This window comes from Mobula birostris, chromosome 22 (genome assembly GCF_030028105.1).
Source record: "Mobula birostris isolate sMobBir1 chromosome 22, sMobBir1.hap1, whole genome shotgun sequence".
Classification (NCBI taxonomy): domain Eukaryota; kingdom Metazoa; phylum Chordata; class Chondrichthyes; order Myliobatiformes; family Myliobatidae; genus Mobula; species Mobula birostris.
The window spans coordinates 43065115-43088603 of record NC_092391.1 but is presented as its reverse complement, the minus strand read 5'-3'; the positions used below and the strand labels follow the sequence as shown (position 1 = coordinate 43088603).

At 45.6% G+C, this 23489-nt stretch overlaps 1 protein-coding gene across 1 annotated transcript in view; it reads left to right on the top strand.

The window, feature by feature from the left end:
• Nucleotides 1-5408: 5408 nt before the first annotated feature.
• Nucleotides 5409-23489, top strand: part of LOC140186435 (glutamate receptor ionotropic, NMDA 1) — a 101004-nt gene continuing 82923 nt past the window's right edge. Inside the window, exons 1-2 of the mRNA XM_072240705.1 lie at nt 5409-5924; nt 19413-19547. Coding sequence (XP_072096806.1) covers nt 5409-5924; nt 19413-19547 — 651 coding nt within the window. The remainder of the gene's footprint in view (nt 5925-19412; nt 19548-23489) is intronic.

Below are 23489 nucleotides of genomic sequence, written 5' to 3'. Positions count from 1 at the left end.
CCGGTAACTCTCGCCTCACCTGAAGTCCTTGTCTCACCTTGCATTGCCTGAACCCTTGCCTTGTCTTGCTGGTAACTCTTGCCTTGTCTCACCTGCAGTCTTGTCCTGGGGCCACCCTGTACCTAGCTCCCTTCCCGTCCCTTGCCTCCACCCAAGTAAGCCAGGCCGTCTTGCCGTTACCTGTGGTTGGTTCTGTCCCTTCCTGTCCCTTGTCTCCGTCGGGTAATCCAGGCCGTCTTGCCGTTACCCACGGTTGGTCCTGTCCCTTGCCTCCGTTGGGTAAGCCAGGCCATCTTGCCGTTACCTGTGGTTGGTTCTGTCCCTTCCTGTCCCTTGCCTCCATCGGGTAAGCCGGGCTGTCTTGCCATTACCTGCGGTTGGTTCTGTCCCTTCCTGTCCCTTGCCTCCGTCGGGTAATCCAGGCCGTCTTGCCGTTACCCACGGTTGGTCCTGTCCCTTGCCTCCGTCGGGTAAGCCAGGCCATCTTGCCGTTACCTGTGGTTGGTTCTGTCCCTTCCTGTCCCTTGCCTCCATCGGGTAAGCCGGGCTGTCTTGCCATTACCTGCGGTTGGTTCTGTCCCTTCCTGTCCCTTGCCTCCATCGGGTAAGCCAGGCCATCTTGCCGTTACCTGTTCTGTCCCTTCCTGTCCCGTGCCTCTGTCGGGTGGTGATCCGCGCCCTGCCCAGGAGGAGCCTACCTAGCCTCAAGCCTGAAGACTCCAGCCTCCTGCCTCCTGCCAAGCTTCGCCTCCAGCCTCCTGCCAAGCCTGGCCTCTAGCCTCAAGCCTGAAGGCTCCAGCCTCATCCTGCCTGCCTGCCAAGCCTCGTCCTTGCCTAGTTCTGGGGTCCAAGCCAGAGGCAAGACCCAGGTACTGGGTCCTTGTCCAGTCTCTGGCTTGGAGTCCAAGCCCGGGCTCCTAGCTCTCTTGTCCAGTCCTGTTCCGGGTTCCCGGTTTTCGTGTCCATGTCCTTGCCCTCAGCCTGTATCCTAGTCCTGTCCCTTTTACTTCACTGTCTGTGTCTTGCACTTGGGTCCGTTCCCAGCCATCGCCTTATGACAGTTGGAGGCTACCCAGGTGGAATATAAGGTGTTGTTCCTCCAACCTGACTGGGGCCTCATGTCAGCAGTAGAGGAGGCCATGGACTGACATGTTGGAATGGGAATGGGAAGCCGAATTGAAATGAGTGGCCACTGGCAGATCCTGCTTTTTCCGGGGGATGGAGCGTAGGTGCTTGGCAAAGCGGTCTCCCAATCTATGTTGGGTCTCACCGATATACAGGAGGCCACACCGGGAGCACCGGATACAGTAGATGGCCCCAACAGATTCACAGGTGAAGTGTCACCTCACCTGGAAGGACTGTTTAGGGCCCTGAATAGTAGTGAAGGAGGAAGTGTAGGGGCTGATATGGCACTCATTCTGTTTGCAAGGATTGTGAAACCAGGAGAGGGGGAGGGGTGAAGTTGATTGGTGAAATCTTAGCTGTAGTTGTAATCTCTTAATTTCAAGTAAAGGAATTCTAATCTTTTGTTATTTACCCTAATCCCTAGTCAGGGAATCTATACAATTGACAGTAGTTCCATTACCAGTGTGTTGTTCGGCAGTATCGCTGACAACTGCATGTCCTTCTCCAATGAGCTCAGTACATTCTATACACATCTTGAAGAGAAAGTCAGCGAAGTGGCAGCACCCACCCCGAAGCACAGGGTGCCATGGTGTATGGGCGTTAGTGCAGCACTTCACAGCACCTGATCAACATTTGGGGTTCAATTCCTACTGTCACCTGAAAGGATTTGTATGTTCTCCCTGTGACTGCATGGGTTTCCCTCAGCTGATCCAGTTTCCTCCTACGTTCCAAAGACGTATGCGTTAGGGTTAGGGTTAGTGTTTGTAGGCATGGCAGAAGCATGGCAACGCTTGCAAGTTGCCCCTAATGCATAGTCGGATTGTGTTGGTTGTTGACATAAGTGACACATTTCACTATGTTTCCGTGTTTTGATATACATGTGACAAATAAAGCTCATCTTAAGCTTTTGACACACCTGTACCCATGGCCACCGTTGCAGATGTCAGATCAGCATATTTCAGAGCAAACCTGTGGAAAATTACTGACGTGGACAGAGTTCCTGGCCATGCTCTCAGACCTGCATGAAGCAGTTGGTGGGAGCATTGTAGACATCTTTAAGCTCTCGCTACTCCAATCTGAAATTGCCACCTATTTTAAGAAGATCTCTATCATCTCAGTGCCAAAGAAAATCAAGGTAATATTCTGTAATGACTACTGTCTGACATCCATCAACATGAAGTGCTTTGAGAGGCTAGCACACATTAACTCCAGCCTCCCTGGCAACCTTAATTCACTGGCATTCACCTACCACTGAAACAGGTCAATGGCAGACTCCATCTCCCTGGCCCTGTGTTCATCTTTGGAGCATCTGAACAGTAAAACCACCCATGTTAAACTCCTAACTAATGACCAAGCTCTATCTCCAATGCATAACTCATCTCCAAACTCCTCTACCTAGGACTCTGCATCTCCCTCTGTAACTGGACCATTGACTTCCTGACCAACGGGCAGCAATCAGTAAGGATAGGCAATAATGTCTTCTCCATGATTATCCTAACACTGGTGCCCTGCAATGTTACATCCACACTCCCCTCAGTCACAATTGTTTGGCCAGTTCCTGCTCTATCTCTACAGTTTGAGATAAAGAGCCTGGTGGCATGGTGCCAAGCAACACCCTTCCCTTCAACGTCAGCAAAGCAAAAGAGCTGCTCATTTACTTCAGGAAAAAGGGCAGAATTCATACTCCGGTATGTACCAATGTTGCTGAGGTAGAAATGGGGTTGAGACCATAAATTGCTAGCTGTCAATGTCAACAACAGCTTGTCCTGGTTCAACTACCGTAAGACTATAAGATATAGGAGCAGAATTAGGCCACTCGGCCTGTCATGTCTGCTCCACCATTCCATCATGGCTAATTTATTATCCCTCTCAACTCCATTCTCTAGCCTTCTCCCTGTAACGTTCAACACCCTTACTAATCAAGAGCCAGTCAACCTCAGCTTTAAATATGTCATATGGCTTGACCTACACAGTCATACGTGATGATGAATTCCGCAGATTCACCACCCTTCAGCTAAAGGAATTTATCCTCATCTCTGCTCTAAATAGACATCCCTTGTTCTGAGGCTGTGCCCTCTGGTGCGAGACTGGTGCAAAGTATTTATTATGTTCATCCTCCCTTTCTTTGTCCCCCATTCCTACCTCCCTAGCATCATTTTCCAGTGGTCCAATTTCCACTCTTACCTCTCTTTTATCTTCATATATATGAAAAAAACTATTGGTATCCTCTTTTATATTATTGGCTTCATATTTAATCTGTTCTCTCCTAATGGCTTTTCTGGTTCCCTTCTGATGGTTTTTAAAAGCTTCCCAATCCTTCTAACTTCCCATTTTTTTGTGATATTATATGTCCACTCTTTTCCTTTTCACTGTCTTTGACTTCCCTTGTCAGCCATTGTTGCCACATCCTCTTTTTAGAACACTTCTTCATCTTTGGGAGGTATCTATCCTGCATCTTCTGACTTGTCCCCAGAAACTCCTAGTCATTGCTGTTGTGCCATCTTCCCTGCTAGTGTCCCCTTACAATCAACTTTGGGCAGCTTATGCCTCTATAATTCCCTTTACACCACTGTGATTCTGATATATCTGACTATAGGTTCTCCCTCTCAAATTTCAGGGTGCATTCTATCATATTATGATCACTGTCTCCTAATGTCTCCTTTAACTTAAACTCCCTAATCAAATCTGGTTCATTACACAACATCCAATCCAGAATTGCCTTTCCCTTAGTGGGCTCAACCACAAGCTGCTCTAAAAAGCCATCTCATAGGCATTCTACAAATTCCCTCTCTTAGGATTCATCACCAACCTGATTTTTTTCACTCTGTTGCATACTGAAATGCTCCGCAACTCTCATAACATTGCCCTTTTTACATGCCTTTTCTATCTCCCATTGTAATCTGTATCTCACATGCTGGCTACTCTTCAGAGGCCTGTAAATAACTCCTATCAGGGTCTTTTTACCCTGGCAGTTTCTTAACTTTACCTACAAGGATTCACATCATCTGATCCTATATCACCCATTTCTAAGGATTTGATATCATTTTTATTAACAGAGCCATGCAAAGCCCTCTGTCTCCCTGCCTGTCCTTTTGATACAATGTGTATCCTTGGATGTTAAGCTCCCAACTATGATCTTCTTTCAGTCAAGTTTCAGTGGTGGCCACAACGTCATACCTGCTAATCTCTAACTGCGCTACAAGATTGTCTACCTTATTCTGTATACTGCGTGCATTTAAATATAAAACCTTCAGTCCCATAATTGTCGCCCTTTTTGATTTTGTCCCCCATGTTGCACTGCAGCACATATCACAGGCTGCAATTCCGCCCTATCATCCTTACTGTCCTAACTCACTGCCCTACTACACACCGCACCTGCTTTTATACCAATTGTCCCATGTTCAACCCTATCACCCCGGTTCCCATACTCCGATTGAATTAGTTTAAACCCTTCCTACCAGCTGTAGCAAACCTGCCTGCAGTGACATTTGACACCTACAGGTGCACGTGTACCCTGTCCTTTCTGTAGAGTTAATATCTTCCCCAGAAGAGATCCCAATGATTGAGAAATCAGAAACCCTGGTGCCTGCACTAATTGCTCAGCCACTCATTTATCTGGCAACTCATCCTGTTCTTAATCGCACTGGCATGTGGCACAGGTAGCAATCCAGAGACTGCCCTGCAGGTCCTGCTTTTCAGCTTTCTATCTAACTCCCTATACTCTCTCTCCAGGACCTGCTCGCTCTCCCTCTTTACAATGCTGTGGATCAAATCCGTGACATCCCTGACCCCAGCACGGGAGAATCTCCTGTCTGCTCCTCTAACTATGGACTCCCCTACCACTACTGCACTCCTCCTCTGCCCTCTCCCCAGGGTCAAACTCAGTGCCACAGACCTGACCACTGTGGCTTTCCTCTGGTAGATTATCTCCCCCCCCCCCCAACAGTATCCAAAGTGTATACCCGTTTGTTGGAGGCAACAGCCACGGGAGTACTCTGCACCTGGGGATTAATTTCCGGCAGGGATGCAGAGGACTTTAGTTAGGGACGGTGGTTGTTAGTTCGAGACTAGCTATTGTCAAGACTTCAGGGGAACGGTGAGCTAATTTTGTGAATATTGGGGCTGCTGAACGATTTAGTGGAGACGGTGGGCTAGGGGACACCAATGAGACGGATAGCAGTGGAAAGAGACTGCATTGGAGTTGGAAGCTCATCTAAGGGTAAAATAAGAAGCCCAGTCTGGGTACCTTGGCAGAAGGTGCCATGGCAACCGGATGAGAAGGAATGAGGTTTGAGATTGCGAATGCCAAGCCAATGAGACGGGAGGTGGGCGAGCTCTGGCACGGCTGGGACCAATGGGAGCGCGGATCTCTGCACCAACAGCAGCGCCAATCAGACGGGACTGAATGCAGCATTGCAGCAAGCGGGAGCCGGCGAGGGAGCGCATCCCCGGCAGCTGAGCTGCGGCCGGCCGTGGCGGAGCATCGCTCGCCCCAGCGCCTTTCGCCCCGGCTACCACCGTCGTTCAGGGTCCCGAGCAGCCGCAGGATGAAGTGCCTCCTTCCGTTGTTCCTCGTCGGCGCCCTGCTCCCGGCTGGAGCCGGCGCCGTGCCCAGAGTGGTGAACATCGGCGCTGTCCTCAGCACCAAGAAGACGGAGAACATCTTCAGGGAGGCGGTGGCTCTGGCCAACCGCAAGCACGGCGCCCTGAGGATCCAACTCAACGCCACGGCCGTCACACACAAGCCGAATGCCATACAGATGGCACTGGCAGTATGCGAGGATCTCATCAGCAGCCAGGTAAACCGCTAACTACCAACGCGCATCACTAACTACTACCCCCAACCGTGTACTTCTCATCATTAACCACCTCCAATTACAACCAGATCTTCATTTATTGTTAACGAATACTAATCAGCGACGTTTTCTATTAACTAGCAACATCTGTCATAGAATACTAAATAGCGATATTTTCAATAAATTAACAATATCTACTGTTAACGAATGTTGATCAAAGACGTTTTCTATTAGCTAGTAACATCTATTGCTATGGAATACTGATCAGCAGCATGTTCTATTAACTAGTAATATCTATTATCAAATTCTGATCAGTGACACTCTCTGTAAACTAGAAATACTTACTGTTATTGAATACTAATCATCAATAGTTTATATTAACTAGCAATATCTACTGTTATGGAAATTTAATCTGCAGAATTTTCTAATACTTATTAATAACATTTTAGTACTAACTATTAACTAGCAATGCATATTAATTTAGAATACAAATCTGCAACATTTTCTCTACTAATATTAATAATGATATACAGCAATATTGAGTACTGGTTGTTGATATTTTATAGTGTTGACTATAAACCAGTAGGATTTACTATGATTAAATTAGCAATTTTATTTTAGTACATACTATTAACCAGTAGCATTTTCTACTGTAGGAGAGGGAGTGGATTATTGGTGCCAACACTGTGCTTGATTGGGGTGGAGGGGAGTTGGTGACGGGATGGGGCAACACCAGAGACGGCGTTGAAAAGGCTTTTTAACCCCTGATGTGTGTGTTCCCCCATTCATGGAGAGCATGGCTGATGTGTGACAACTCAATGTGCTTGCCTATCCCCGTACATATTGATATTTACAGTTAATAAAAAATCTGTTAGTATCAAAATTTATTCTCTCATTTTTTATGGCTTAGAAGGAGAATGTTTGGCCCTTCTAGCATGTGCTGGCTTGCATTCCAGTGCCAATTCCATTACCCCATTTATTTCCCTGTAACCCATTTTCTCATGCCCGTATTCTCCCCCAACACACCTGCCAACCACCTATACAAAGAGGCAATATTCAGCAGATAATTATTCCTATCATTTACAACTGACAGGCAACCTTGAATCGATGACAATTTGCTGAAAGAAGCAGTCAGTCTCTCTTGTCCTCTGTGTGTGGAGTGTTTCTTGACTTCACTGCAGAACCCTCTGATTTTTAAATATCCTCCAACCACTGGAAACAGCTTCTCTCTGCAAAACAACATATTTCACAACATACAAGACAGTGGTAATAAATCTGACTCTGATTCTCTCCATCAACCCTTATAGTTCTCATTGATATCTAAAATCTTCAAGTAGATCGCAATTAACCTTCTAAAGCACAAGTTTTGTAATCTCTTCTAATTTAAGCTCTGGAGTACAGAAATCAGTCTGTTAAACACCTATTCCACCTTCTCCAAGTACAATGTGTTCTCCCCATTTTATGGATTCCAGAAACACTGCTGGTGTTACAGGTGTTGTCCTGCCAGGCTCTGTGGGTGATGTCCACACTTGGTACACGTGGAGATGCTAAGTCCAACCTCCTGTTAACCTTTGTGAATATTTTCTGTAGATGTGGTAATACCCTGAATTGGATTTATGTGGAATTCTAAGTGCATAAGTGTTTCCATTGTCTTGAGCTTTTCCTTTATAGTAAGTAAGCTGGTTTATTATTTTATGGGTCCAAAGTGGGTGAACAAATGTATCGTAAACTGGAAATTAATTTCAGATGATATTTACAACTGATGGGAGATGTTTCTGGGGTGAGTGCTCAGATCAGAGGGTTGCTAAGTGCTGAGATGTGGTGTGATTGCGCTGTTTGTGTGAAGTGTTGTACAGACAATGGAAATGCCGATAGGGGTGGGAGATAGAGCAGGAAGCTCGTGATTGCCCTTGTTAACACAATGAGTGTTTTGCAAAATGATCACCCAAACCATATATGCTTTTCTGAGATTTTCAGGAATTACAGTGTTTTGCAGTGTTTATGACTCACAGTTCTGGTGTTTTATTCTCTCTCTTTTCTGACCTCTTTTTTTCTCCAAATACTTACACCTCCCCCAGACAGATTGACTACAATGAACGGGACTTCCCATTGCCACTAGCAATGCTGTCTGCATCATTCATTCTCTCTGGTTCTCTGGACAACCCCTCTTATCCCTCTGTCTTTCCCAATCTCTGCAAATTAAAACATGCCTTTTTTCTAAAATTTTCCATGTCTGATGAACCTGCTGGGTATTCCCTACCTTCCCCCTTGCCATTTCTCAGTGAGAGTGCAGCACAATGTTATTTATGCTCAAAGAAAAGATTCCTCTCCTTTCTCTCCAGCAATAATCAAAACAGTGCAGTGTTGTTATACCTTGTACCTGGCTTGTAACACTCAAAGCTAACCATTACCTAACCTGCAGAGGACCAATGGTCAGAACTAAACATTCCATTCCTCCTTGTGCTTTTTTTTTTCTGGATGTTCTGGGCATGACTTGTGAGATGTTCACAACTGAACCAGGTTCCAGACGGCAGCAACACAGGATTGGTCTCTAGGTGTTGAAGCTCTTGATTCACTGCAGCCCCGACTTGCACCTCACGTCTCAGTGGGGCAGGGATGATATATGAGGTGGAACAAGTGCTGTAGCTACTTTGATGAGTGATTCCTCCTACCCTTGCCCCTTTGCAGCCGGGAGTAGGGGAATGTGAGATGCGGCAGAGATCATCACGAGTAGCCTGGAATGGTTCTGAGGCCAAGAAGCAGAAGGTGACTAGGTCCTGCTTCCAACCACAAGAGCAGGCTTGTTGTATAACCTACATGAACATTGGTTCTTTGGGAAGTGTAGATATGGGTGAAAGTCTCTACGAACTCTGGATGAATAAGGTTTTAAGTGGTGTGACCTTCCACACCTTTCTGGCTGCCTGTGGTCCCTCTGTGGTCAGTGTCTCCACCAGATCTGCTTGTGAAGGACAAGACTGCTTGAGTGCATGGATGAGGCATTTACGCTGAAAAATGCTTGTGAGTGATTGGCCCTTTTGAGTATTATGGCTTCAAGGAACCAGCATTAGGAGGAGTTGCCTGATCTGGGGGTGGACAAGGGCCGTTGAGGTGCTGGATCAATGTGGGTCAGCATCATTCTGGAAGATTAGAAATAGGTCTCAGACTATTGTGAATATCTTTAGGGCAGATCTAACCTTGGAGGTGCAGTCCTAGAGTTTAAAAAATTCCCTAAGGAAAGGTGTAGACTTTCTCAGCAGGTGACTGGAAAATGTTTCTTTCCTCCATGTTAAACCCTTTCTCCCCCCAGCAGCACAATTGTTTTGTTTTTCTTGGGGTCGTGATAATAAATTTCAAGGCCATTCTGCTGTTTGGTTATTGGACTACAGAGGTAAAATACCATGAGACCATGTCATAAGAGCAGAATTAGGCTATTTGGCCCATCGAATCTGCTCCACCATTTCATCATGGCTGATCCTTTAATCTCTCAACCCCATTCTCCGACCTTCTCCCCGTAACCTTTCATGTCCTGATTAATCAAGAAATTTTCATCCTCTACCTTAAATACACACAATAACTTGGCCTACACAGCCACCTGTAGCAATGAATTAAACAGATTCTCCACTCTCTGGGTATAGAAATTCCTCCTCATCTCCATTCTAAATACCCCTCTGTTCTGAGGATGTGCCTTCTGGTCCAAGACTCCCCACCATAGAAAACAACCTCTCTACATCTACTCTGTCTAGGCCTTTCAACATTCAATAGGTTTCAATGAGATTCCCCCCACTCCCTGATTATTCTTGTAAATTCCAACGAATAAAGGTCCAGAAACATCAAATGTTCCTCATATAGTCATAATCATAGTCATAGTCATACTTTATTGATCCTGAGGGAAATTGGTTTTCATTACAGTTGCACCATAAATAATTAAATAGTAATATGTAAATTATGCTAGGAAATAAGTCCAGGACCAGCCTATTGGCTCAGGGTGTTTGACCCTCCAAGGGAGGAGTTGTAAAGTTTGATAGCCACAGGCAGAAACGACTTCCTATGACGCTCAGTGTTGCATCTCGGTGGAATGAGTCTCTGGCTGAATGTACTCCTGTGCCCAACCAGTCCATTATGTAGTGGATGGGAGACATTGTCCAAGATGGCATGCAACTTGGACAACATCCTCTTTTCAGACACCACCGTCAGAGAGTCCAGTACTATCCCCACAACATCACTGGCCTTACGAATGAGTTTGTTGATTCTGTTGGTGTCTGCTACCCTCAGCCTGCTGCCCCAGCACGCAACAGCAAACATGATAGCACTGGCCACCACAGACTTGTAGAACATCCTCAGCATCGTCCGACAGATGTTAAAGGACCTCAGTCTCCTCAGGAAATAGAGACAGCTCTGACCCTTCTTGTAGACAGCCTCAGTGTTCTTTGACCAGTCCAGTTTGTTGTCAATTCGTACCCCCATGTATTTGTAATCCTCCACCATGTCCACACCGACCCCCTGGATGGAAACAGGGGTCACTGGTGCCTTAACTCTCCTCAGGTCTACCACCAGCTCCTTAGTCTTTTTCACATTAAGCTGCAGATAATTCTGCTCACACCATGTGACAAGGTTTCCTACCGTAGCCCTGTATTCAGCCTCATCTCTCTTGCTGATGCATCCAACTATGGCAGAGTCATCAGAAAACTTCTGAAGATGACAAGACTCTGTGCAGTAGTTGAAGTCCGAGGTGTAAATGGTGAAGAGAAAGGGAGACAAGACAGTCCCCTGTGGAGCCCCAGTGCTGCTGATCACTCTGTCGGACACACAGTGTTGCAAGCACACGTACTGTGGTCTGCCAGTCAGGTAATCAAGAATCCATGACACCAGGAAAGCATCCACCTGCATCGCTGTCAGCTTCTCCCCCAGCAGAGCAGGGCGGATGGTGTTGAAAGCACTGGAGAAGTCAAAACACATGACCCTCACTGTGTTCGCTGTCTTGTCCGGGTGCGAATGAAATATTAATCTTTCATTCCTGGAATCATCCTCGTGAACCTCCACTGGACCCTCACCAGGGCAGCACATTTTTGCTGAGATAAGGGGCCCAAAATTGCTCATGATACTCTTAAGTGTGGTCTGACCAAAGCATCAGTATTATATCCTTGCTTTTATATTCTAGTCCTCACAGAATGAACGCTGGCATTACATTTGCCTTCTGCACCACCAAGTTAACCTAGAGATTAACCTTTAGGAGATCCAACATGGGGACTCCCAAGACCATTTTCAACTTGGATATTTTGAATTTTCTCCCCATTTAGAAAATAGTCTATGACTTTACTCCTTCTACCAAAGTGCATGACCATACACTTCCCAACACTGTACTCCTCCTACCACTTCTTTGCCCATTCTTCCAATCGGACCAAGTCCATCTACAGCCTCCCTGCTTTCCCAACACTACCTCCGCCTATTTTTGTATCATCCACAAACCTGGCCACAAAACCATCAGTTTCTTCATCCTTTGACATGTAACGTAAGAGGAATCAGTCCCAACACTGACCCCTGTGGAACACCACTAGTCACCAGCAGCCACACAGAAAAAACTCCCTTTATCCCCACTCTTTGCCTCCTGCCAATCAGCCGCTGTTCTATCCAAATTAATATCTGTCCTGTAATACCATGAACCCTTATCTTGTTAATCAGCCTCATGTGAGGCACCTTGTCAAAGGCCTTCTTAAAATCCAAGTACACAACATCCACCAATTCTGTTTTGTCTATCCTGCTTGTTATTTCCTCAAAGAATTCTAACAGAGTTGTCAGATAAGATTTTTCCTTAAGGGAATTATGCTAGCTTTGGCCTATTTTATCATGTGCCTCCAAGTACCCTGAAACCTCATGCTTAATAATCGATTCCAACATCTTCCCAACAACTGAGGCCAGACTATCTGGCCCATAATTTCCTTTCTTCTGCCTCACTCCCTTCTTGAAGAGTAGAATGATATTTGCAACTTTCCAGTCTGGAGCCATTCCAGAATCTATTGATTCTTGAAAGATCACTACTAATGCCTCCACAATCTTCTAAGCTAACTCTTTCAGAACCCTAGGGTGTATTCCATCTGGTCTAATTGATTTATCTACCTTCAGATCTTTTAATTTCCAAAGTGCCTTCTCCCTAGTAAAAGCAACTACACTTACTTCTGCTCTCTGACAGTCTTGAACTTCTGGAATCCTGCTAGTGTCCGCCATAGTGAAGACTAATGCAAAATACTCACTTCATCTGCCATTTCCTTATCCCCCATTATTGCCTCTCCAGCATCATTTTCCAGGGGTCCGATATCTACTCTATATTTTACTCTATATAGCTGAAAAACTTTTAGTAGCGTCTTTGATATTGTTGGCTAGCTTACTTGCATATTTCACCTTTTCCCCCCATATGGCATTTTTAGTTGCCTTCTGTTCGTTTTTAAGTTTCCCAATCTTCTAAATTCCCACTACTTTTGCTCTATTATAAGTCCTCTCTTTTACTTGTATGTTCGTTTTGACTTCCTTTGTCAGCCACGGTTGTGTCATCCTGCCTTTAGAAGATTTCTTCTTCTTTGGTAGGTATCTATCCCATGCCTTCCAAATTGCTGCCAGAAACTCCAGTCATTGCTGCTCTGCCATCATCTCTGCTACTGTCCCCTTCCAATTAACTTTGGCTTTCTCCTCTCTTTTGCCTCTGTAATTCCCTTTACTCCAATGTGATATGATACATCTGACTTTATCTTCTCCCTCTCAAATTGCAGGGTGAATTCTATCATATTATGACCACTGACTCCTAAGGGTTCCTTTGCCTTAAACTTTCTATCAAGTCAGGTTCATTGCATATCACCCATTCCAGAGTAGCTGATCCCCTAGTGGCCTCAACCACAAGCTGTTCTAAAAAACCATCTTGTAGGCATTCTACAAATTCCCTCCTGGAATCCATCACTGACCTGATTTTCCCAATCTACCTGCATATCGAAATCCCCCATGACTATCGTAACATTACCTTTTTGACATGCCGTTTCTATCTCCCATTGTAATTTGTAGCTGACATGATGGCTACTCTGTGGAGGCTTGTATATGTTTGCTACCAGGGACTTCTTACCCTTGCAGTGTTTTACCTCCATCCACAAGGATCCAACATCTTCTGATCCTATGTCACCTCTAAGGATTTGATTTCATCTTTTACCAACAGGTCTTGCCACACCCTCTGCATACCTGTCTGCCCTTTTGTACATTGTCTATCCTTGGACATTAAGCTCCCAACTATAATCTCCTTTCTGTAACGACTCAGTGATGCCCACAACATTATACCTGTCAATCACTAACCGTGCTACAAGTTCATCTACCTTATTCCATATACTGCGTGCGTTCAAATATAGCACCTTCAGTCCTGCGTTCGCCTTTTTTCATTTTGTCCCCCTTTTATACTGCAACTCAGCCCACTTACTGCAATTTTGCCATTTCATCTGCCTGTCCTTCCTAACAGTCTCCCTATACACTGCCCTTCTTGACAGCCTCTGCTTGTAACCCAACAGCCCAGTCTTCAGCCCTATCACTGGATCCTATCCCCCTGCTAAATTAGTTTAAATCCTCCCCAACAGCTCTAACAAACTAGCCCAGAAGGATATTGGTGCCCTTCGGGTTCAGGTGTAACCAGTCCCTCTTGTACAGGTCATACCTTCCCCAGAAGATAGCCCAGTCATCCAGAAATATAAACTCCTGCCCCCTGCACCAGTTCCCCAGCCATGCATTTATCTGCCAAATGTTCCTATTCTTACTCTGACTGGCACCTGGCACAGGCAGCAATCCAAAAGTGAGTGTAGTTGCTTCTACTAGGGAGATTTTAAGGTCTGAAGGTAGGTAAATCAATTAGACCAGATGGCATACACCCTAGGGTTCTGAAAGAGTTAGCTGAGAAGATTATGGAGGCATTAGTAGTGATCTTTCAAGAATCAAGAGATTGCTGGAGGTCCTGCTTTTCTGGTTTCTACTAGCTCCTTAAATTCTCTCTTCAGATCCTCCTCGCTTTTCCTGCCTATGTCATTGGTGCAAATATGTACCAAAACTTCTGGCTGCTCACCCTCCCCTCTTAGAATATCGTGGACCCAATCCGAGACATCCCTGACCCTGGCACCTGGGAAGCAACGTGCCATCACATCCACAGAGTCTTGTGTCTATTCCTCTACCTATGGAATCCCCAGTCACTACTGTGGTGCTCTTCTCCCCGCTGCCCTTCTGAGCCACAGCGCCAGATACAGTCTCAGAGAGCCAGTGGCTACGGCTCCCTCCCGGTGGGTCGTCCCACTCAATAATACCTAAAACAGTAAATTTAAAGAGGGGAACAGCCACAGGGTACTCTGTACTGGCTGCCCATTTCCCTTCCTCTCTTGACAATCACTCATTCACCTGCCTCCTGCAATCTAAGGCTGACTACCTCCTATCGATCACTTCCTCACTTCCCCGTATGAGCCGAAGGTCATCAAGCTGCAGCTCCAGTTCCTTGACGTGTTCCCTTACACGTTCTCGCCAAAGGAGATGATCTTGTTGTCTTCCGTGACATCTTCAACCTTGGGCACAAGTAACATTGTGCTACACTCTCACCAAGAGACGCCGAGGGGGAAAACAGGGAATATGCTGCAAGTTGAGCAGCATCTGTGGGGACAGAAAGCATTTCAGGTCAATGGTCCTTCTTCACAACTGGAAAATGTTAGAAAAGAGGCTCAGTTTAAGTTGTAGAGATGGTGAAGGACGAAGGGATCAGAACAACTTTCTGGAAACCGGAGAGAATGTATATTATAGACAATTATGGAGATGGCAGCAGGAAGTTTTGTTAGTTGTAGCTGGTCTGCTGGGATAAGTGTGAGATAGGTAACTAGTGGGAAAATGAATGAGGTTGGGGCAGAGAGAGATAAATGCCGGTTCTGTGAGTCATAAACACTGCATTTGCTGGAAATCTTCATTTGATACTCAGAATGTGGTCTCCTTGATATTGAGAAAAGCGTACATGGTTTGCATGGCCATTTTGCAGAATACTCATCAGGCTCACAGAGGCAGGCAGTCGTGAACTTCCAATTACCCTCCCCACCCTACTCCTTCTCTGTTCTCCCTGTTAAACTGAATCCCAACATAAGCTCAAGTATCAACTAGGTGCAATTTGAGAACCTGAGGTCACAACATTGAACTGAACTGGTTCAGACAACCAGATTTTCCAGTTTATATCAAAACTATCAGACACTGGGTATTTCCTGCTTTCTCTTTATAGCTATAACTTCCTGCAGCTGTTGTGTCCTCTGTCACCCTGTTCAACACAGATATCTCTCTCTCTGCCCTTCCTTTCCCGCACACTTCCAAGTGTTGGATGATGGAACTGAGCTAAAACGGAACCAGGGAATGTTGAAAGTGCCCCTTGTCGTCCAGGCTGCTTCTGACAGTGACCACACTGGGGCCTCTGCCCTAACTCTGACTGAGCAGCTGCCAATTTGCCAGTTCATTTCCTGAAAGTGCTGGCAAAGTGTCCTTCAGAGACACAAGGTCGGACACGAGAAATTATAAGACAGTGTCCCAGGAACAGTGGTGAGAACAGCCGGACTGCTTTCTGTGATGGGAGCTAGACAGTGTTTGTCCTTCAAAGTTCAAAAGTTCAAAGTAATTTTTTTCATCAGTGTATGCATATGTTACTGTATATTACCTTAAAAATAAATGAGGAAAAAAGAAATACAGTAGAATTTTACATAAAAGTTAAAAGCTAACAAACAACCAATGTCTGAAAGAAGACAAACTATACAAATAAAAATAATACTGAGAACATGAGTTGTAAAGAATCCTTGAAAGTGAGTCTGTAGGTCATGGAATCAGCACAGAAGAGTGGTGGATGAAGTTCTTCATGCTGGTTCAGAGCCGGATGATTGTGGAGTACAAACTGTTCCTGAATCTGGTAGTGTTGGACCAAAGGCTTCTGTACCTCCTGCCCCATTGTACAGTATTAGCAAGAAGAGGCATGACCCGGATGGTGGGGATCTTTGATGATGGATGCTGCTTTCTTGTGGCAGTGCTCCATGTAGGTGCACTCAGTGGTGGGGAGGGCTTTGTCTGAGATGGGCTGGACGGTATCCACCACTCTTTGTAGGTTTTTCCACGCCTGGGCATTGTTATTTCCGTACTAGGCCATGATGCAACCAGTTAGGATACCCCTGGGATTTTCTTGGGAGAGCAGATCCAAGAGGATAGGGTTTACATGATGAGAGATGATCCTTAGTTTCACTGCAGTTGTGTCTCCAGTGCAGTGGTTGGGAGGAGCACCAGTTCTTGTGTTAATCTTTCTCCGTACAGTGGATGAAGGCAGGGCTGGATCACAGAGGAGGGGCTGATCCCAAAATGTGTGTCACACACATTTTGGGAAGTCTCTCTCCTCCTTTCTTTCTGGCTTTGCTCTTCCCATTGTACGGTTCTCCCAGCCGACAGCAATAATAACCAAATGCACTTTGGTTAAACATGACCTTAAGCAAATCATATTACAGCCAGTTCTACTACGCTTTTCTAAAGCATCTGAAATCTGACCCATCAGGGTAATTGATACCACTATAACTTAGACTGTGTGGTTGATAGAATCAAGATCACCCTATTCGAACTAATGCACAGCACCACTGACCCAAGGACAAGCAAAGACTGCTCCAGCTCATTGAAAACTCTTTCCTCCCATCACCTCCACTATCTTAATTTCCTTAATAATGCTAACCCTTGCCCTGCCACCCCTCTATTTCTCTCTGTATGTCCAACCTATCTGATGAATTATATCTCCTCCAGTCTAATTCCTCCGTCACATAGAGTTGTAGAGTCATACAGCAGAAAATGGGCCCTTCAGCACAACTAAACTAGTCTGATTTGTCCTTGTCTTTTAAATGTAATTAATGTACCTGCCTCGACTGCTTCCTTTGGAAGCTCATTCCATATATGGACCACACTCTGAGAGGAAAAATATTTTTGTCGCTCAGGCTCCTATTAAATTTTTCCCCTCTCACCTTAAACCTACACCCTCTAGTTCTTGACTCCCCAATAGAGCGCATTCAACCTGTCTAAACCCCTCATAATTTTATACAGCTCATTCTCCTATACTCAGATGTGGAGTCCAAGACTATTCAATCTCTCTCTACACTTCAGTCCCTAAAGTCCTGTATAGGAGGTCAGGTGGAGAAAACTTTGGGTCGGACGATGGAGCTGTGCACCGGTGGAACAGGCAGGAGACCCAGGTTCAATTCTGACCTTGCGGTACTGATGATGTGTCATCCCTCTGACAGAGCGGGTTTCCTCCAGACACCCTGGCTTCCTTCCACATTCCCAAGCCTTATCCGAGATGGTGATGAGTCTACATACAGACAGATGGTGGAATAGCTGGCCCTCTGGTATGGTCAGAACAATCTGGAGCTAAATACGCTCAAGACTGCGGAGATGACAGTGGACTTCAGGAGGAGCCCCCCCAATACTCCACCCACTCACTATTCTCAACAGTATTGTGTATGCTGTGGAGACCTTCAGGTTTCTGAGTGTCACAATCTCCCATAACCTGAAGTGGACACCCAACATGGATACTCTTATCAAAAAGGCTCAGCAGAGGTTGTATTTCCTACGTCAACTCAGGAAGTACAATCTGCCTCAGGAGCTGCTGATTCAATTCTATTCAGGAATAATCCAGTCTGTTCTCTGTTCGTCCATCACTGTCTGGTTTGGATCAGCTACCAAACAAGACAAGAATAGACTCCAAAGTACCGTCAGGGCTGGTGGAAAGGATTATTGGTGTGAAGCTGCCCTCGATCCAGGACTTATATGCATCTAGAGTCAGGAAGCGAGCAAGTAGCATCATTGTAGACCCATCACACCCTGGACATCACCTGTTCCAACTCCTTTCTTCTGGTAGGCGCTTTAGATCACTGTATGCCTGGACAAATAGGTACAAGAACAGTTTCTTTCCATGTGCCATCAGTCTTATGAACACTTGAATTTTAGTCTATTATAAACCAAGTCCACCTGTACATACACAGGTATACCTCATTGTATATAGTTCACGATTATTTGCACTATTGTTTTGTTTGCTTTTTGATTTTGTACAGCGAGAGCTCAGGGAAATCGGCATCAAATTCCCTGTACGTGTCTACAGACTTGGCGATAATAAAGGATTCTGATTCTGATCCTAAGGCATGCAGGCAGATGGGTTAGTGGTCCACTGTAAATTGCCGCAATGTATAGATGAGTGGTAGAATCATAAAACCACAAGATCATAAGACATAGGAGCAGAATTAGGCCATTCCCCCATCAAGTCTGTTCCACCGTTCGATCATGACTGACTTATCTTCCCTCTCAATTCCAGTTTCCTGCCTTAACCTTTCCCCATACCCTTTTGGTGCCTTTGCTAATCAAGAACCTATCTGCCTCTGTCTTAGATATACCCAATGACTTGGCTTCCACAGCTAAATGTGGCAATGGATTCTGCAGACTCACCAGCCTCTGGCTAAGCAAATTCCTCCTCATCTTTGTTCTCCTCATATATTTTTTTTATTCCCAGGATCATTCTCATAAACCTCCTGTGGGGAGATGGTCAGAATGTGGGAATTTTTTAAAAATAGGTTAATATAGGCTTAGTGTAAATTGGTGATTCATTTTGGACAGGTTGGGACAAAGGGCCTGGTTCTGTACTGTGTGGCTCTACGATTCCCTATGCTTCTGCAATCAGTGCTTTCAGGTTATTTTTTTTTATTTGAATTGGGAAAGTTTAGAGGTGTGGTGACAGAGAAAGTGGGGAAGGAAGAATTGGACAGGACAGAAAGCGTGTGATGGGGAAGGGGAAAAGAAGAAGAGAGAAGAGGCAGCAGTGTGAAAGAGGAGGGTAAACTCACCTGGGAAGGAGCAAGAGATGGGCATGGAGGTTTGGACATTGAAATTGTTGGTTAGTGCTGACTCTGGGATCTGAGAGAGAGAGAGGGGGAGAGAGGGGAGAGAGAGAGAATGAGAGAGAATGTTAATGTTAGCAATTCTTTATGTTTACGTAAGGAGCATACTTCACGTACTATGGGTAAAGTGAAATTAATCCCTCAATTTCAGTGACTACTATTTCAATTCAGTTATATGGACGAGAAGTACATACCTAGTTTTTTTTTACCAAGTAAGGGAGATGTAGTGGTAGTTAATCATGTTATGCCAATGCTACTCAGCTAGCCACTCCTACAGAGTTCTCATCCAGTACAAGTAGGGGGATCAATAAAGCTCAGTTGAATATCCTGCATGCCAGCATCCTGGTGTGCTCTGCACCCTCCCTCAATAATGAACATAACAGTATGTACTTTCAGACTTTTGTATGTTCTGCCCAATGGAGGGGAGAGAGGAGAGAGGTCTTTGTCCTCCAGGCTAATAAGGCCCAGAGGAGGGGAGGAGGGGAGGAGGGGAGAGGTGGACACAAGTCCTGTGTGGTTCTCATCCCTTTGTGCATTTTTATTCCAGGTGTATGCAATATTGGTGAGTCATCCACCTGGCCCTAGTGACCACCTCACTCCAACACCAGTCTCCTACACTGCTGGCTTCTATCGAATCCCAGTGATTGGCTTGACGACACGTATGTCAATATATTCTGACAAGGTAAGGAGTACCCAGACAAATGGAGCAGCTCACCACATCTGTCCTGGGGCAGAGACATTATTTACGTCAATTTTACCTCACTGATAAAATGTGTAGTCTCCTTCATACCACAGATAAGCTTCACAAGTCATTTCACCATGTTTAAAACTGGTATTTAATCTACACATCAAGTACGGAGTTGCCAAGTTGAATTCTGATCTGTGACTCAGTCCTGGAGCTCTACTGCATTGTCTTAATACCTCTCCTGTACCTTTGCTTCTACAAATCTTTGTTAAGATTAAATATCCAAGGGCATCATATGCAGATTTAAAAGGGCAGACATCCTGCTTCGGGTTTGATTCGAAGAAGGAATCTGAGAGTCTGAGTGGGAGTGCCGAGAAAGACATTTTTGAAATTTTCGTTATTTTTTTTCTCCAACGGCGTTCTGAGAGGCGGGACTGCACAGGCGTGTGACATCGGGCAGTGCAACGCGGCAGGTTTAAAAGGAACAGAGCCTCATAGAGCGGGCAGCGTAGTTTGCGGGCTGCGGAGTGAGCCGGGAGCAGACTGAAGGCTTAAGGGCTTCGGCTCAACGGGCTTAGGCGGAAACGGGCGAGGAAGGTTTGGCATTCATTTTCTGTTGTTATTTGAGGAGAGGGGCAGTATGAGTGTGAGGGCAGTTTGCTGTTCTCGGTGTCGGATGTGGGAGGCCCTGGAGTCTCCAAGCCTCCCGGACGTCTACATCTGCGCCAAGTGCATCGAGATGCAGCTCCTAAGGGACCGCGTTACGGAACTGGAGCTGCAGCTCGATGACCTTCGTCTGGTCAGGGAGAGTGAGGAGGTGATAGAGAGGAGTTGCAGGCAGGTGGTCACGCCGGGGCCATGGGAGGCAGACAAGTGGGTCACGGTTAGGAGGGGGAAGGGGAAAAGTCAGGTAATAGGGAGTACCCCGGTGGCTGTGCCCCTTAACAACAGGTACTCCTGTTTGAGTACTGTTGGGGGGTTCAGCTTACCCGGGGGAAGCGACAGTGGCCGTGCCTCCGGCACAGAGTCTGGCCCTGTAGCTCAGAAGGGTAGGGCAAGGAAGAGGAGGGCAGTTGTGATAGGGGACTCGATAGTAAGGGGGTCAGATAGGCGATTCTGTGGATGCAGTCTGGAGACCCAGATGGTAGTTTGCCTCCCTGGTGCCAGGGTCCGGGATATTTCTGATCGTGTCCAAGATATCCTGAAGTGGGAGGGTGAGGAGCCAGAGGTCGTGGTACATATAGGTACCAATGACATAGATAGGAAAAGGGATGAGGTCCTGAAAGGAGAATATAGGGAGCTAGGAAGGGAGTTGAGAAAAAGGACCGCAAAGGTAGTAATCTCGGGATTACTGCCTGTGCCACGCGACAGTGAGAGTAGGAATGCGATGAGGTGGAGGATAAATGCGTGGCTGAGGGATTGGAGCAGGGGGCAGGGATTCAAGTTTTTGGATCATTGGGACCTCTTTTGGCGTAGGCGTGACCTGTACAAAAAGGACGGGTTACACTTGAATCCTAGGGGGACCAATATCCTGGCAGGGAGATTAGCGGGGGCTACTGAGGTGACTTTAAACTAGAATGGTTGGGGGGTGGGAATCAAATTAAAGAGGCTAGGCGTGAGGAGGTTAGTTCACAACAGGGGGATGGGAACCAGTGCAGAGAGACAGAGGGGTGTAAAGTGAGGGTAGAAGCAAAAAGTACTAAGGAGAAAAGTAAAAGTGGCAGGCCGACAAATCCAGGGCAAGCATTAAAAAGGGCCACTTTTCAGCATAATTGTATAAGGGCTAAGAGAGTTGTAAAAGAGCGCCTGAAGGCTTTGTGTGTCAATGCAAGGAGCATTCGTAATACGGTGGATGAATTGAAAGTGCAGATTGTTATTAATGATTATGATATAGTTGGGATCATAGAGACATGGCTCCAGGGTGACCAGGGATAGGAGCTCAACGTTCAGGGATATTCAATATTCAGGAGGGATAGACATGAAGGAAGGGGAGGTGGGGTGGCGTTGCTGGTTAAAGAAGAGATTAACGCAATAGAAAGGAAGGACATAAGCCGGGAAGATGTGGAATCGATATGGGTAGAGCTGCGTAACACTAAGGGGCAGAAGACGCTGGTGGGAGTTGTGTACAGGCCACCTAACAGTAGTAGTGAGGTCGGAGATGGTATTAAACAGGAAATTAGAAATGTGTACAATAAAGGAACAGCAGTTATAATGGGTGACTTCAATCTGCATGTAGATTGGGTGAACCAAATTGGTAAAGGTGCTGAGGAAGAGGATTTCTTGGAATGTATGCGGGATGGTTTTTTGAACCAACATGTCGAGGAACCAACTAGAGAGCAGGCTATTCTGGACTGGGTTTTGAGCAATGAGTAAGGGTTAATTAGCAATCTTGTCATGAGAGGCCCCTTGGGTAAGAGTGACCATAATATGGTGGAATTCTTCATTAAGATGGAGAGTGACATAGTTAATTCAGAAACAAAGGTTCTGAACTTAAAGAGGGGTAACTTTGAAGGTATGAGACGTGAATTAGCTAAGATAGACTGGCAAATGACACTTAAAGGATTGACGGTGGATATGCAATGGCAAGCATTTAAAGGTTGCATGGATGAACTACAACAATTGTTCATCCCAGTTTAGCAAAAGAATAAATCAAGGAAGGTAGTGCACCCGTGGCTGACAAGAGAAATTAAGGATAGTATCAATTCCAAAGAAGAAGCATACAAATTAGCCAGAGAACGTGGCTCACCTGAGGACTGGGAGAAATTCAGAGTTCAGCAGAGGAGGACAAAGGGCTTAATTAGGAAGGGGAAAAAAGATTATGAGAGAAAACTGGCAGGGAACATAAAAACGGATTGTAAAAGCTTTTATAGATATGTAAAAAGGAAAAGACTGGTAAAGACAAATGTAGGTCCCCTGCAGACAGAAACAGGTGAATTGATTATGGGGAGCAAGGACATGGAAGACCAATTGAATAATTACTTTGGTTCTGTCTTCACTAAGGAGGACATAAATAATCTTCCAGAAATAGTAGGGGACAGAGGGTCCAGTGAGATGGAGGAACTGAGCGAAATACATGTTAGTAGGGAAGTGGTGTTAGGTAAATTGAAGGGATTGAAGGCAGATAAATCCCCAGGGCCAGATGGTCTGCATCCTAGAGTGCTTAAGGAAGTAGCCCAAGAAATAGTGGATGCATTAGTGATAATTTTTCAAAACTCGCTAGATTCTGGACTAGTTCCTGAGGATTGGAGGGTGGCTAATGTAACTCCACTTTTTAAAAAAGGAGGGAGAGAGAAACCGGGGAATTATAGACCGGTTAGCCTAACGTCGGTGGTGGGGAAACTGCTGGAGTCAGTTATCAAGGATGTGATAACAGCACATTTGGAAAGCGGTGAAATGATCGGACAAAGTCAGCATGGATTTGTGAAAGGAAAATCATGTCTGACGAATCTCATAGAATTTTTTGAGGATGTAACTAGTAGAGTGGATAGGGGAGAACCAGTGGATGTGGTATATTTGGATTTTCAAAAGGCTTTTGACAAGGTCCCACACAGGAGATTAGTGTGCAAACTTGAAGCACACGGTATTGGGGGTAAGGTATTGGTGTGGGTGGAGAATTGGTTAGCAGACAGGAAGCAAGAGTGGGAATAAACGGGACCTTTTCAGAATGGCAGGCGGTGACTAGTGGGGTACCGCAAGGCTCAGTGCTGGGACCCCAGTTGTTTACAATATATATTAATGACTTGGATGAGGGAATTAAATGCAGCATCTCCAAGTTTGCAGATGACACGAAGCTGGGTGGCAGTGTTAGCTGTGAGGAGGATGCTAAGAGGATGCAGGGTGACTTGGATAGGTTGGGTGAGTGGACAAATTCATGGCAGATGCAATTTAATGTGGATAAATGTGAAGTTGTCCACTTTGGTGGCAAAAATAGGAAAACAG